General features: G+C 49.6%; 4 protein-coding genes across 4 annotated transcripts; 2 read left to right on the plus strand and 2 right to left on the minus strand.

The window, feature by feature from the left end:
- The first annotated feature begins 1,421 nt into the window (after positions 1 to 1,421).
- On the plus strand, positions 1,422 to 3,623 carry LOC128720621 (uncharacterized). Its single transcript, XM_053814300.1, has 4 exons — positions 1,422 to 2,654; positions 2,727 to 2,925; positions 3,034 to 3,458; positions 3,525 to 3,623. Exons 1-4 carry the CDS (start codon positions 1,422 to 1,424, stop codon positions 3,621 to 3,623), a joined length of 1,956 nt encoding a protein of 651 aa, XP_053670275.1.
- Positions 3,624 to 4,359: 736 nt separating this feature from the next.
- Positions 4,360 to 5,911, minus strand: LOC128720634 (putative tRNA pseudouridine synthase Pus10). Its single transcript, XM_053814313.1, has 2 exons — positions 5,789 to 5,911; positions 4,360 to 5,715 (listed from the first exon to the last, which is right to left on the minus strand). The coding sequence occupies exons 1-2, from the start codon at positions 5,909 to 5,911 to the stop codon at positions 4,360 to 4,362; spliced, it is 1,479 nt and encodes a 492-aa protein (XP_053670288.1).
- Positions 5,912 to 6,445: 534 nt separating this feature from the next.
- On the plus strand, positions 6,446 to 8,811 carry LOC128726182 (mRNA export factor Gle1). The gene is made up of 3 exons (XM_053819978.1): positions 6,446 to 6,486; positions 6,619 to 8,092; positions 8,185 to 8,811. Exons 1-3 carry the CDS (start codon positions 6,446 to 6,448, stop codon positions 8,809 to 8,811), a joined length of 2,142 nt encoding a protein of 713 aa, XP_053675953.1.
- A 191-nt stretch (positions 8,812 to 9,002) lies between these two features.
- LOC128731039 (ATP-binding cassette sub-family F member 3) lies at positions 9,003 to 11,699 on the minus strand. Its single transcript, XM_053824133.1, has 4 exons — positions 10,249 to 11,699; positions 10,014 to 10,188; positions 9,545 to 9,946; positions 9,003 to 9,462 (listed from the first exon to the last, which is right to left on the minus strand). The coding sequence occupies exons 1-4, from the start codon at positions 11,697 to 11,699 to the stop codon at positions 9,307 to 9,309; spliced, it is 2,184 nt and encodes a 727-aa protein (XP_053680108.1). The 3' UTR covers positions 9,003 to 9,306.
- Positions 11,700 to 13,492: the final 1,793 nt, after the last annotated feature.

The following is a 13,492-nucleotide window of genomic DNA, read 5'->3' on the forward strand; positions in this document are numbered from 1 at the left end:
CCCTCGTCTTCGCTGTGGATACAGGATTTTAGTAGCTTTTTGGAAAACCACATCAAACCCACGCAGGCACGCTCAATCACTCCACTCGTTACTCGCTGTTTAAACCCGATTTTCCCGTCATTACTGACATGTTTCGATAGCGAGAGAGAGTGAGAGAGAGGGAGAGAGAAAGTGAGGGGAAGAAAGGATTTCGCGAGGTGGTGACTTTTGGGTTTTCGGATCGGTTCGCTTACAATCCACCCCTTTTTTTAGCCGGTTACCGCCGGTTTCCCTATTTCCATTTTCCACCATTTTTCCACCAGCTCCGTTCCGGTTCCGGGCGGGTCGGAGGACACCGTGAGGCGGCCGGTCGCGGAGACATAATGAAGATTAATTGCGTTCAAAATTAAACCGCCAGCGCTAGCGAGCCTGGCCCGGAGGGGTTCGCGAGCGGTACCGGAAAAGAGCGAAAAAACAGATACCCTGCCCGCAGCACAGCTACCCATGTCCTTCCCGTTCGTCGTCCTCGTTCTGTGGGTGAAGTCCTTGCTGCAATAGCAACAAAAAAAGCAGGGCCACAATATTAGTCGCCACTGGGAAAGGGTGGCAGTGAAAGTGTAGTAAATGAAGTTGTTGTTACATATTCTCTCTCCCTCTCCCTTCGTTAGCGGTGGATCCTGGGGTGGAAAGGAAAATCTCCCTCCCCTCTTTCCCCTTCCCGACGGCATACCCTTTTCATGGGCAATTTTAAAACGCCCTGCCAAAACTCCATTCGCACCGTGCGTCCGGCCGACGAGAACTGTGATTTAGCACCACGCGGCATGAATTGGATTATCCGTTTTTGATTGATTCCAGCCCGTCACAGGGGGTGTCGGGCGTGATTCCGGTGGTCTGCGTGGTGACAATTCATCATCTTTAACTTGTTATTAGCCTTTTCTTTCCGGCTGATGTTATGAATTTATCTCATTCCGTGCGATTTAGCTCACGCCAGGTGGGTGTCACGGAAATGATTGTACTCGGAGGGGGAGGGTTGTAATTAATATATTTTTCCGCCCTGTGGTGTTGGTTCGTATATTTGGTGAGCTATATAAAATGTATTGCTTTTGGAGGGGGGGAGGTGATAACGATGCTGAATTGATTGGTACGACAACGCAATAATAGGTTCAAGTGAGAGATTCCCAAAACGAACCATCGCTACAAGGACGCTTTGTTTACATCGCATTCCTGCCAAAACGCAATGTCAAACATCGTTCCGCGGCGCTTAGCAACCGTTGCCTGGTAGTCATGGGCGACCGGATTTAGCGGGAAATAAACAACCGACGTGGTTCAGCTAGCGGTCAGAACAACGACAGAAGGATACTTTGGTGTGTGCGGTTCGTGGTTTGTGGTGCAGTTTGTTTTCAAAAGCCTCGCGTTTCCCGTTTTGTTGCAGGTGACCCGAGATGAACATCACAACAAAGACCGGTCTGATCGCTTCCCCCCGGAAACGGATCGTACGACCAAAGAAGGAGTTCGATCCGGCCATCCTTGCACCGTGTGCCATCACGCGGCAAGTTCCACTCGCACTGCGTCCTTTCGGCGGTCTGTACAACCCGTACTCGAAGGGTTGCTCGGTGCTGTGTAATCACCCCGCGGCCCAGGAGGTGAAGAACGTCGTCCGGCTGGCGAAGGATGCGTGGATCACGGAGGCGAAGGTGGCCGCTCTGCATCACGGAGCGGCCACGGCAGGAGCGATGGCAGGGACGCTGGGAGATCGGAAGGGCGGTACGGCCTTGGTCGATGCGGACGGCAAGGCGCTGCCGGGTGACGCCGAACTACCGGACCACGTTCCGGAGGAGTTCTTCCGGCGCTACACGGACACGGATTCGAGACCGCTGACGCCGACCCCGACGGTAGCCAGCGGTCGGACGCGTGCCAGTGTGGGCGGGTCACATCTGACGCGCCGGTGCGTCACGCCGGAACCGCAGACGGCCAATGGCCAGGAGCGCAAGCAGCTGATACTGGACCTGCGCCGCAGCCACAGCCAGGAGACGCTCTACTGGAACGCGTCTTCCGAGCTGAGCCCGAGCCAGCTGCACGACGGTGGTGGCGGTGGCTGGGCTCACGGGCATGGCGGCACTGGTGGGGGCACCGGCGTACGCGGTGGCAGTGCTGGCGGCGGCGGTGCGGGCGGTTCTGGCGGTGGTTCCGCAGCCCAGTCGGCCGTCGCGGACGATACCGGAAGAGCCGCGGTTGGCGGCGAGGATGGGAAGCTGCGCGGTGAGTCCGACACCGAGCCGGGATCCGGCCGGGCGCCGCCACAACCGATGACGTGTATCAACGCGATGGACGACGGGGAGGAGGATCCGCCGCGGCGGCGCGGTAAGCGGCGCAAGAAGTCCAAGCAGCTCACGCAAACGATCAGCTTCGTGCCGAACCAGGACCCGGAGACGCAGATCGCCAAGATGGATCCGGATTCGCCGAACTACTCCGCCCGGCCGTCGCTCGTGCCGACGGGGAAAAGTCTGCTCGGTCTGGCGCAAGACCTGACACCACCGGCTGGCTTTGGGACGGGTGGCCCTCAGGACGGGCAGGGTCAGCCTGCCGAAGAGGACTGCTTTTTGGATGACGAATCGCTGGGGTTGCTGCGTCGTGGGTTAAACATCGACATCGTGGAAATGATTTTCGAGCGATACGTGAGTGGCTTAATCGTGGGATTCCGGTAACCAATTCGCTACTGGATCATTTTTCTGCTCTCCACCTTGTAGAAAGGACGTGCCATACGGGAAGCGTTCCGAACAGCGACAATGGATAGGCTAAACTTCCAGACGGAAGCCGTAAGGACATTGCAGCGGTCCGTGCAGCAGCAGAGTGACGTCGACTACGAGAAATGGATCGATCTTCCGCGGAAGTATTCACGATCGTCAGCCCGGTTCGAGATCCCTATCGATACCCGCAAACTCACCCGTATTGTATCATAACCTTTCTCTGCGAAGGCGTTCTTTTAAATCCATCGTATCATGTCCTCTCGGGACCAACTTGCTCCTGCTAATGATGCACACTTAACGGTTTCAGGTATGACCCCGATCGAGTATTTGCACGATCACGTGGTACTGAGTGGTGATCGCAAACAGCTGTACCATCGGATCTTCGTACGCAATTTGCCCCGGGAGGAACCGAAGTCATCCGGTGTGCTGGAGAGCGTGGACAGTGATTCACTGCCGGAAACGGAGACCGGTCCGATCGAACACGACAGCACGCGCAATCTGCTTGCGGACGTGACCAGGTACATCCCGATGACAAGCTTCGACCGGGCGTTACACGAGGCGCTTGGGTTTCATGGAACGCCGGAACGTATCGCCGCCATTCGAGAGCTGCTGGAGCTGAATTACGATCCGTTTCATGAGCTGCAGATCGATTTTAGAACGTGGTGTGGGATTGTCGCGTTTGCGGAGCGTTTCATTAACACGCTCGATCGTGAGCAGGACCCGTGCGATGAGGTGCGGCCTCCGGGAGTCAGTTACGGAACGGAACTCGTTCATGCCTCTCTATTTGTTTCGTTCCAGCTGGAAATGGTTGATTTTGAGTCGCTAGAGCGGCGCGTCCGTTGGGCACAACCATCGGAAAGCCTGTGCGAAGTGCTGCAAATCATCAAATATCATTAACACGGAGCAACTGCTTCCGGGCAGATCACGGACACCGGGTGTCGTCGGGCCATGCCAGTTGTGTTTGCACAACCGATTAAACGCCAGCGATACGGAGACAAGTGCGGGACGCCTCGGGACGTGCGTTTCGGTGAAGGGATTAGCTTACGTTCACCGCACGCAGCGGAGAAGTGGATCGACCCACATCGCCTTCAGCTGTATCCCTAACGGATCAATCCGTAACCCGTTCAATAGACTCTTAATTAATCACGATAAGGTGTGTTGAAAATGCGTAGCGCTCGAGGGGGTATGTGTGTTTGGGCACATGGAGAGGTTAAATAGTGGGATTCGTGAAAAGGATATCGGGGCGTTGTCCCCGGTGTCAATATATCAATGGTTTGTTAAAGAATTCAACAATTAAGGGCAATGTAGATTAAATTTTGCAATGATAAGGAAACAAATATTTTCTATAAGAGATAAAAAGTTCGTACATAAAAGCACCCATTTAACTACCTGATACTATTTACATCAAACATATTGAAAAAAGTAATTATTTAAGCTTCTATTCACATTCTCGAAACAACGAAATCAAACTAGAATAGGTATTACATAGCGCACATAATTGTAGAACTATTAATCTGATCGCAAGCAATAGAGGCATTTTTTCAAATTATTTTATTCGGATTGCATTAAAAATTATTCATGCAGGATAAATAAAGCACCATAAAGGAGTGTAATTTTTTTTTTATTTTACCCATCATCTACGTAATTTCCGTGGCCAGTCCAAATCGATGGCCATTACGTCTAGGGCATGAATGTCGATTGCCGAACCGATCATGCTCCGGAAGCTCGGGCTCGTTCTTCCGAAATCGCTGTGTACCAGCTCCTTGATGTATGTTCCGGCCTGGGACACGATGTCAACCACCATTGCGTGAGGATTTTGCTTACACGCGAATGCCTTTAGGCTATACACCGTTCTTGGCCGAGCTAGCAGAGCTCTCCTGTGAAGGACTCGCAGTGGAGTAACCTGCTGCATGACGAATGGGTCATCGGTGCGTAGCTTTCGAATCATTTCCTCCGTGACGGGTTCGACCGTGACGCAGAGTGCCCGGTAGAACTTTCGTTTGTCCTCGTCCCCACGAATGTGCACCAGATCTTCCCGTTTTACCAGCTGAAGGTCTCTTATAGCTACGGTTTTTGAAATACCAACCTGCTGTTCCATGTCGATCGCCACCTGTTCCGAGAGGACATCTCGCATTGCATCTGGGATTTCCAACACGAACGGACGCCCTTCGCCGAGGCACCGAACGTCGACATCTTCCCGCCCGCTTGAGGAAAAGATGAGCTTCTCATCTGGCACTCCAAAGTACGGTGCAATAGCGGCTACAATCGTTTCTTGTACACTTCCTTCCATCAACCGCTTACCCTCGATGACCCAGGGTGTTTGACTGAGCTCACGAGAGAATTTATTGTACCGGCCTGCGATAAAAACGGTCGGTCCCGTAAACGTAAGCTCACCACGTTCTAACCCAACCTGCTCAGCTGAAACCGGAGGCACCGTGTAGTGCTTCCGGAACCGTTCGACATTGATCCCGTTTGGGGTGAAATGTTTTTCGAACGCGTTTCTAGTGATAAAATCTTTTTTCGAGTGTTTGTGAGCTTTGCGATTTGCGAACACTCCGGGACTGATCAGCTCTAGTACCCGCAGTTCTTCCTGCTCGTTGGCGTAGGTGTAGGGTATGTTTACCATCACACCATCCACGGAGAATGGTTTATCGAGCGTTTGCTCGAGGTGGTGAATAATTATGGTTTTAAGCGCGTCCTTCACCGGGATGTCTGGCGGTGTTCCGGGAACAAATGACTCAGGAAAATGCTCAAGTACATCAACCCATAACGCAAGCTGTCTCAAGTGCAACACGATCGGTAAGGATATCGACGTAAGAAATCCTGCCTCACACTGGTATCGTTGGTAGGACGTGTGATCTTTCACCTCGCTACCCAGAGAAGCGATATGATCCAAATCGAATACTCCCATACAGGCGACACATACGTTTTCTTTAACTTTTTTTATGTTGTGATTTCCGTTAGTCTCATAGGCAGGTTCTAACTCGCGCTATAAATAAAAAAAACAGCGTCAACAGGGTTTCATAAATGTATGTCACCGGTTGAATTCCAACCAAACGTACCTTAACTAATGCCGCATTAATATCTACAAAGTCTTCCTTCGTGCCTTTGAGGAACCGCAAACAGCACACCCGGCAGCAGTCTATCGATCGTAGATACTCATATATGGCTTTCTGTTGGGCCATTGCTCAGTTTTTGTTAGCTACAATTTACAAGTATTATACGAAATGGATCATAACAAATCCTATAAATACGAACCGCAACGTGATATACTAGTTTCCCGAGAAAACAGATAGAAACAGAGAACTTTCGATTACTTTGCTATATTACTAAAAACTACGCATTACACTTAAATTAATCGATTTATTTAAAATTGAACTGATTTTTCTACGCTATTAGTACGCAACGTGCTAGCATTTCGAAAATTTTGTACACATACTCCAACTGTTGACAGAAGTTTGGTAAACAATTGGTTTGAAATAACTCACGTTTAACATATCAGTTTGAAACTTTGCATACCGGTTGAATTGCCAAGGTTTTTATAACAAAAATATTCTAATTTAATGTATTGGCCACTATCAAAGCGCTCGATTTATTTAATTATTATAAAAGTACTCTATTCAGTGTATCAAATTGAACATCCAAAAACTCTGTCAATGATACACGCTCAGACATAAATTTGGCCGTTTTAACATTCAACGAATCTCAGTGTGATTCGGATGTCAAATCTATCGAATATCAAGCAATCAGTTAACCGCCTGTTTGTTTATATTTACTATATTTTATTGTGCAACGCGGTGTTTTTAATGGAATTGTGTTGGAATTTTAAAAACAATTTGTGTATTTATGACTAAATAATAATAATAAACATTGCACCATGGCTTCAAAACAGGTATGTTGCAAATGAACACAGTGGATATAGTGTCCTAACTCTGCTTCTTATCCAGCTCAATTTTGAGGATCTATTGTCCGGGTTCGACTCAATGAAAATATCTGCCCTAACGAATGCTGCCAAAGTATCGCCTTTGATAAAGGAATGTACCATCGGTCCTGATTGTGTCGATCTGTCTAAGAACCAGTCAGTTGGAGTACCCTGTGCTGAAGATTATAAAAACAGTTCTGCCAAGGAAAATGATCTGAACGTATCAAATGAAAGTGCAACTAAGAGCGATATCTCGAAGAGCATAAAGAAAAAGCACAACACATCGCCATTTTCTGGCAGTATTCCTTCCGAGCCAACCGATCATGCGACAGTGGCATCGAAGCTACACCAACAAGATCTCGAACGGCGACGTCAAGCGAACGTGCAGAAGGTACTCGCTGATAGACACGCCAAAATGCGTCTCGCCGATGAGCTTCGAGAATCACAGCTTATAAAAAATCTGGAAGACGCGGCATTGCAAGGCGCTCGTAAGGCAAAAGCGTCTGAGGAGCGTTTGTTAATTGCGATTCGCGAGCAGGAAAAACTTGCACAGGAAGCCACCGCCCGAAGGCAGGCGGAAGTAGAGCAGGAAAATCGTCGATTATGTGACATCCAGACGCAACTGAAACGACGCCAGGAAGAGATGAGGATGAAGGTGCAACGAATAGAAACGATCCGCCAATTCATTGGTCAGTTCCGCGTGGGTACGGAAACGTTCACCAAGGCTCTAACTGCGGTCGGGGTTCAACACGCAACGAAATTCGCAAACCAGAAGAAATCGGTCCGCGTACTCCAGAAGGACTTTGAGCAGCTGCTGCACACGATCAACACCTGCCAAGAGGTGAGCCAAACGGAGGTTGATCTAGCGACGAACTACTGTAAGCAGCTAGATCAGGTCAACCTGGAAGTGACGGAGATATTGGCGGTGATCGAGAGTCAAAAGAAGCAACAAGAGCAGCAAAAATCAATTGAACAACCAACACCTAATCAGGAGCAGGTAGCACAAAATGATAAACTTGCAGCAAAAGCTTCCGACAGCACCGATAGCACCGGAGGGCCAGCATCAGGTACTGTTCCGGCAACGACTGCATTAACACCGGCAGTAGGGGGAGCGGAAAACGAACCATTTTTCCAGCCGGTCTCACCGGAGTGTTTGCAGTTTTACAATGAAATTAAAAGCTTCTACGAACAGCACCAGACGGCCGTGAAACAGTTGATGGATGATCCGTCGATGAAAACTTATCGCTTTAACTGCCAGAAAGCGATCAACGTTCCCGTGAACACGATATCGGCCGTAAACCGGGATCATTTTATCGACAAGTTTAACAAGCTAGCGTCCCTGCTCAGTGGACAGAATGTGAAGGCGGGTGACGGAGTGGTTTCGATCAACGGACATCCGTTGGGTCGCACGTACTGCACAATGCTGATGGCGAAAAAGTTTGTGGTAAGACTGCACATAACTAAAATTTACATGTCCAATGTAGCCGCCGAGATCCTTAATACTACACCAATATTGTTTTGTTATCCGTTTTACAGAGCCAAGCTGACACGACTATTTCCAGCAATGCGAGCGCGGCTTTCCCGATCGCTGCAATCGCCGTTGCGCTTTGGCAGCGATTCCCCGATTTCGGCCGGTTTTTCCTTGCCTACCTTCACCGAGAGTGTCCTTATCTGGTTCCCTATTACCTGCCCCAGCTGGAAGGCCAAAGCCAAGAGGATTTCCTTAAAACGCTCGGCTACCGGTTCGCCGACGGAGGGGTGCTTGAGAAGCAGGACCAATATCTGAAGCGAATGTCGGGTTTGGCCCGTTTGTACGCGGCCATCATCGTGACCATCCCGCGGAAGGATGACCCAACCCCACATCCACACGGGATAGAGTGTGGATGGCGCTGGTTAACGAACATCCTGAACCGGTTTCCGCAGCCCGACATCTGTGCAACGCTGATAGTGGAGTTTTTACAGACGGCCGGGGCGGACATGCACGCAGTCTACGGGAATCAGTTTTTTAAGGTACTGCGCGTGCTACAGGGCGACTATCTTGGTGCTTTGAATCGCATCGACACGGGCGGCCCGAAGGCAAGGTTGGAGGGACTGATCGCAAAAATCCTTTCCGAAGGTCGCATCGAACGGCCGGAGGGTATGATGAACGGTAACTTTTGGTAGACGAAGCTGCCTTCCCATTTGATCTACCTCCTGTCCATTTAAATGCACTTTTCAGATATTTGAGGACTAAAATTTTACAGATGAATTTGTTATAAACCATTATGCGTTACGTGTTCCTTTTTTGTTGTTCTAGTATATCATTACATTTTCCGTTTTTTTTTTCACATCAGCTCACTTTGTATATCATGCGCGCGCGATTCAACATAGTAATACACCTCAGTAGGCCGAGCGAGTCCGTTCCGGATGGTTTGAATTTGAAAAAAGCACTAATTATTTACTACGAAAACCACCAAAAAATCGATGCCGGAACTTGACATCGGTTTTTTTCGCTCTCTGGTTCAAAGCGAGAGCCAAAATCGTTTGCTATGCAAACGTTAACCTCGCATAGGATTGTAATTTGTTCTTTTATACGAATGAAGGGATTTCGGAAGGGTAATATATGTAACATCTTGGTGCGGAAGGGAGTGTAAACGATAGTCCTGGCTTTCTTTAACTTTATCCGGCGACGGCTTCCAGCTCACGTTCGATAATTTTGCGATACTCATCGAATCCGCCCTCGATGCTCCTGACTGTACCTTCGCCACAAACCCACAACTCCTTACAGATCATGCGAATTAGTCGCTCGTCGTGGGATACCAAAATTACGCCACCCTAGAAGAAAAAGGTGGAATTAATACTATCGTGCTTGGGCGAATCATGCTAATAGTGAACTATGAGCGCAATAACAACTTACGCTGTACTTATTGATGGCTTTGCCGAGTGCTTCAATCGTTTCGATATCGAGATGGTTCGTAGGTTCATCAAGCACAAGGAAATTCGGTCTTCCCATGCACATCTTCGCGAATGCGACACGCGATTTCTGCCCACCAGAAAGACTAGCGACGACCTGCAGCGCAAGATCTCCGGACACTCCGAAACTTCCGAGCACCCGACGGTACTCCTCGATCGGTTTTCCTGGGTACGCATTCTGCAGCAGCTCCACGCAGTTCACGGTCATGTCGAGCTGGTCGACGTGATGCTGCGAGAAGTACCCGAGACGAAGGCCACGATGAAGATGGAGCAGTCCACCGCTTGGCTGCAGCAATCCAACGACAATCTTCAGCAGAGTCGTCTTACCAGCGCCGTTTTCACCGACCTGAATTAATTCAATTCAGTTAATTCATTTTGTCCATTATAAAATAGCCTCCAATGCGCCTACTTACGATACATATCCTCGAGTCTAGGTTAGCGCCTAGGTTAACGCTGGTGAATATCACCTTGTCCGCGCTGTATTTGAATTGCACTTCATTTAACGTCAGCACCGGCGGATTTAGCGGTTCCACCTCGGGGAACTTGAGCGTTACTTCAATCTCCTTTTCTACCGGTTTCAGCTCGGGCCTAAAGCGAACATGAAATGATGAGAAAAAAACCCCTATCTCTCCGACGGTCGGTACTTACAGCTTTTCCAGCATTTTGATCTTTGATTGCACGCTAGCGGCACGATTGGCGTTGTATCGGAACCGATCGATAAACTCCTGCACGTGGTTCCGATGCGCAAGCTGCGCCTCGTACTCCCGCCGTTGTGCCTTATGCCGCTCGGTGCGCGTTTTGTCGAACTGCTCATAGTTGCCCTTGAACGTTTCAATCCGCATGGAGTGCAGGTACAGTATGTCGGTCGGTACGGTATCGAGGAAGTTCCGGTCGTGAGATACCACCAGCAGCGTTGTGGGCCAGTTTTGCAGATAATTCTCCAGCCAGATGATCGCCTTTATGTCCAACATGTTCGTCGGTTCATCGAGCAACAACAGATCGGGCTTGGAGAAGAGGGCCCGCGCTAGTGCAAGTCGCATTCGCCATCCACCGGAGAAGGTACGTGTTGCTCGTGCTTGCATTTCCTTCGTGAAACCCAACCCATTCAGGATGATGGAGGCACGGGCGGGTGCTTTGTCCGCTTCGATCGTTTGCAGCTGATTGTACACTTCCGTCAGCTCGTTGCCAAGGTTCGCATCAGCCGATCCGGCCGCTACGAGCTGGTTCAGTTCGCGCTCCCTTTGCAAAAGGTCCGTACGGACCGTGTCCACCTCTAGGACGCTGTCGAGCGCGGTCGTATCGTCTCCAACAACCTCCTGCTCGACGTGCAGCACCGATATGTGGCTCGGGATCTGCAGCTGCTTGCCCGAGATCATCTTCAGCAGTGTCGTTTTGCCGAGACCGTTGCGTCCAACGAATCCGTACCTCCGGCCAGCCGCCAGCAGCAAATCGGCGTTCTGCAGCAACGTTTTGTCACCGAATGAAACATCAAAGTTGTCAATGCGTATGTCCATTGACCGGTTCGTGCCCTTCGATTCCATTTTGTTGTCCTTTTTACTGATGACTTGTGAGGCGGTGGCCGTTTGTAGGACCGGAACAGTAGCCGCCGTTGCTGCTGCGGCCGCCTTAACCTCCTGTCGTTTCTCCAGCTTTTGCTGGCGTTTGGCTTCAGCTTTCTCTAGCTTTCTGCTGTCCACTTTCAAGCTGTCGTCTCGTTGCACCACCCAAATGCTCTGTATGTCCTCGTTCGCGTTACCTTGGGTGGCAGCCATCTCGCCCAGGTTGATCGGGGCGGACAGAATTTTCTTATGTTTCGGTCCTCCACCGCCCCCACCACCATCACCCTCGCCATAGGCGTCCGTGGTCCCGTTGCCGGGTTTCAGTAGCCGGAGGAATTTGTCGCAGATCTCTCGCACATCGTCCTCGGACTTGTCCCTCGAAACCTCGTGGAGGATTTCTCCGACCGCCTCGTACACCTCCTCACCGTTCTCGAACTCGTCCGCGCTGCTCTGCAACACGGTTTCCACGTACGAGAGCAGCTCGCCATCGATGGACGGAAACTCCTGCTTTAGCACGGCCGTGCACGCAGCAGCCGACATCCTTTGGTGTGAGAGCACTTCGTGGCACCTGCACCGGACAAAACGAGCACGATTACGAACGAGTGGGGGGTGGGACGCCGGATGGGACAGATATACTGTCCGAGACTACAAGTGAAACACTTTATTCGTCGGTGATGGGGAGTAAATCCGGATGGAGGTACTGCATTAATTATACCTTTTCCAAACTCTTGTTTTCCGGGATCTTCACGTAAACGAGGAGGATTGGTCACGGTAGACAACGCAAGGTAGGATAGCAGTAATTTTTGACAGTTTGACAGCTCACCTTAATTCGTACACACCTTGGTCGTCGTCAACGACAGAAACAGGGTGGTAATAAATAAAACAATCCGGTCCCGAATTTAGATAGAAAGTGCATGTTTTCTGTAAATTATTCCTTGTTTTTTTCTTGCTAACAATACTGAAACTGGAATATTTTAGGTGTTGTCTATTTTATTGCAATATTTATTGAACATTTAGCATAGTTTGAAACATTTCAAAATATTTTTATGCAACGTTTTTGACACAAAGCCAAAGAAGCCGCGCGCGCAGCGGTCATATTTGTTTAGTTCCGTTCCTAATTTTTGTTTTTCGTTGTACATTGTGAACGTTTGAAACGATTAAAAATAAAAACATACAATTCAAAAGAGATTCCAGTTGTTGAAGTAACTTGATCAAAGTTTTGTACCGTACAAGTGTTAATCATGTAATGCATAATGTATGCAGTTCGCTCGTACCTGTAAGTCAGCGTAGCTGTCGTTGTCCTTCGTTCAATTCCAGATTTTTATTCTCCAAGCCCATGATTTGTACACGCAGGCGTGCAAGGCAGCAAATTAATCCGTTGTGAGTGCGGGAATGCTTCGAAATCGGTCCACGCAGATCGTTTTTAGACGGCGTGGGCGAGCGAGAGCATATTCCCCCAGCTGCCAACGCGGAGTGAGCAAGATCGCACGAGATACATACGAAGAATCAGAAATGAAAGTATGCACCGCTAGTTTATCGTGGCCTAAGCATCGCAGTTTCATTGTTGTGCGCTAGTTGCTGCTGATAAATGCTGTTCGCAGGAGAGTAACCACTAAAGGAAGAAGTTTGCTCGAGCGATCAATCAAGTGGGTGTGCGTAAATAGTACGTGATGCCGGTCATATCAGAAGTTTGTTTCTTGCGTCTCATTCAACAATAGCATCGAATCGATAAGATAAAACACAGAGTGGCTCCAAACGGAGTGTGTGTTTTTGCTCGAAGCAGCCCCTCGAATCGCTAGTTAGAAAGGTGCCGTCGTGTGCGAAGCTGGTAAGTTGTCCTTGCCAGTGTTGTTCGTATGAAACCACACCGTGATCGCTTCTGTAGTCGGTGGTTCCATTTGGATTGTGATACGTTTCCGCTACAGGACGTAGCTGTGGTGTTCCGGATGGCCAGATGAAATGCAGTCACGATCCGGCTTCAACGGTGAAGGTGTTCGTGAACAAGAAACGAACCATCCGTGGCAGCGCTAGAGCGAGCAAAGTGAAGTGAAGCTCCAGTGCGAATGAGCGAGCCAGAGTAGGTGGATGCATTAAAGCGGTTCTCCTCCCCAGTGGTCGCCCTAGGGTGATAGGTTCACCGTTCTGCATGTAAAAAATCTACTTTGGGATTTGGCCCGGCTTTCGGGAGGGGTTACCTACGCGAGTTGTTTATTTGATCAAATCCCCCGAGCGGCTTATGTGAGGATTGTTGTGGTGTTTTCTTTTCTCCAGTGCGTTTGTTTTCTTGTTTTGCTGTTTGTTGTTGCCCATCGGCATCCACCACACTCGTTTTG

Source organism: Anopheles nili, chromosome 2 (genome assembly GCF_943737925.1).
Source record: "Anopheles nili chromosome 2, idAnoNiliSN_F5_01, whole genome shotgun sequence".
Taxonomy (NCBI): Eukaryota; Metazoa; Arthropoda; class Insecta; order Diptera; family Culicidae; genus Anopheles; species Anopheles nili.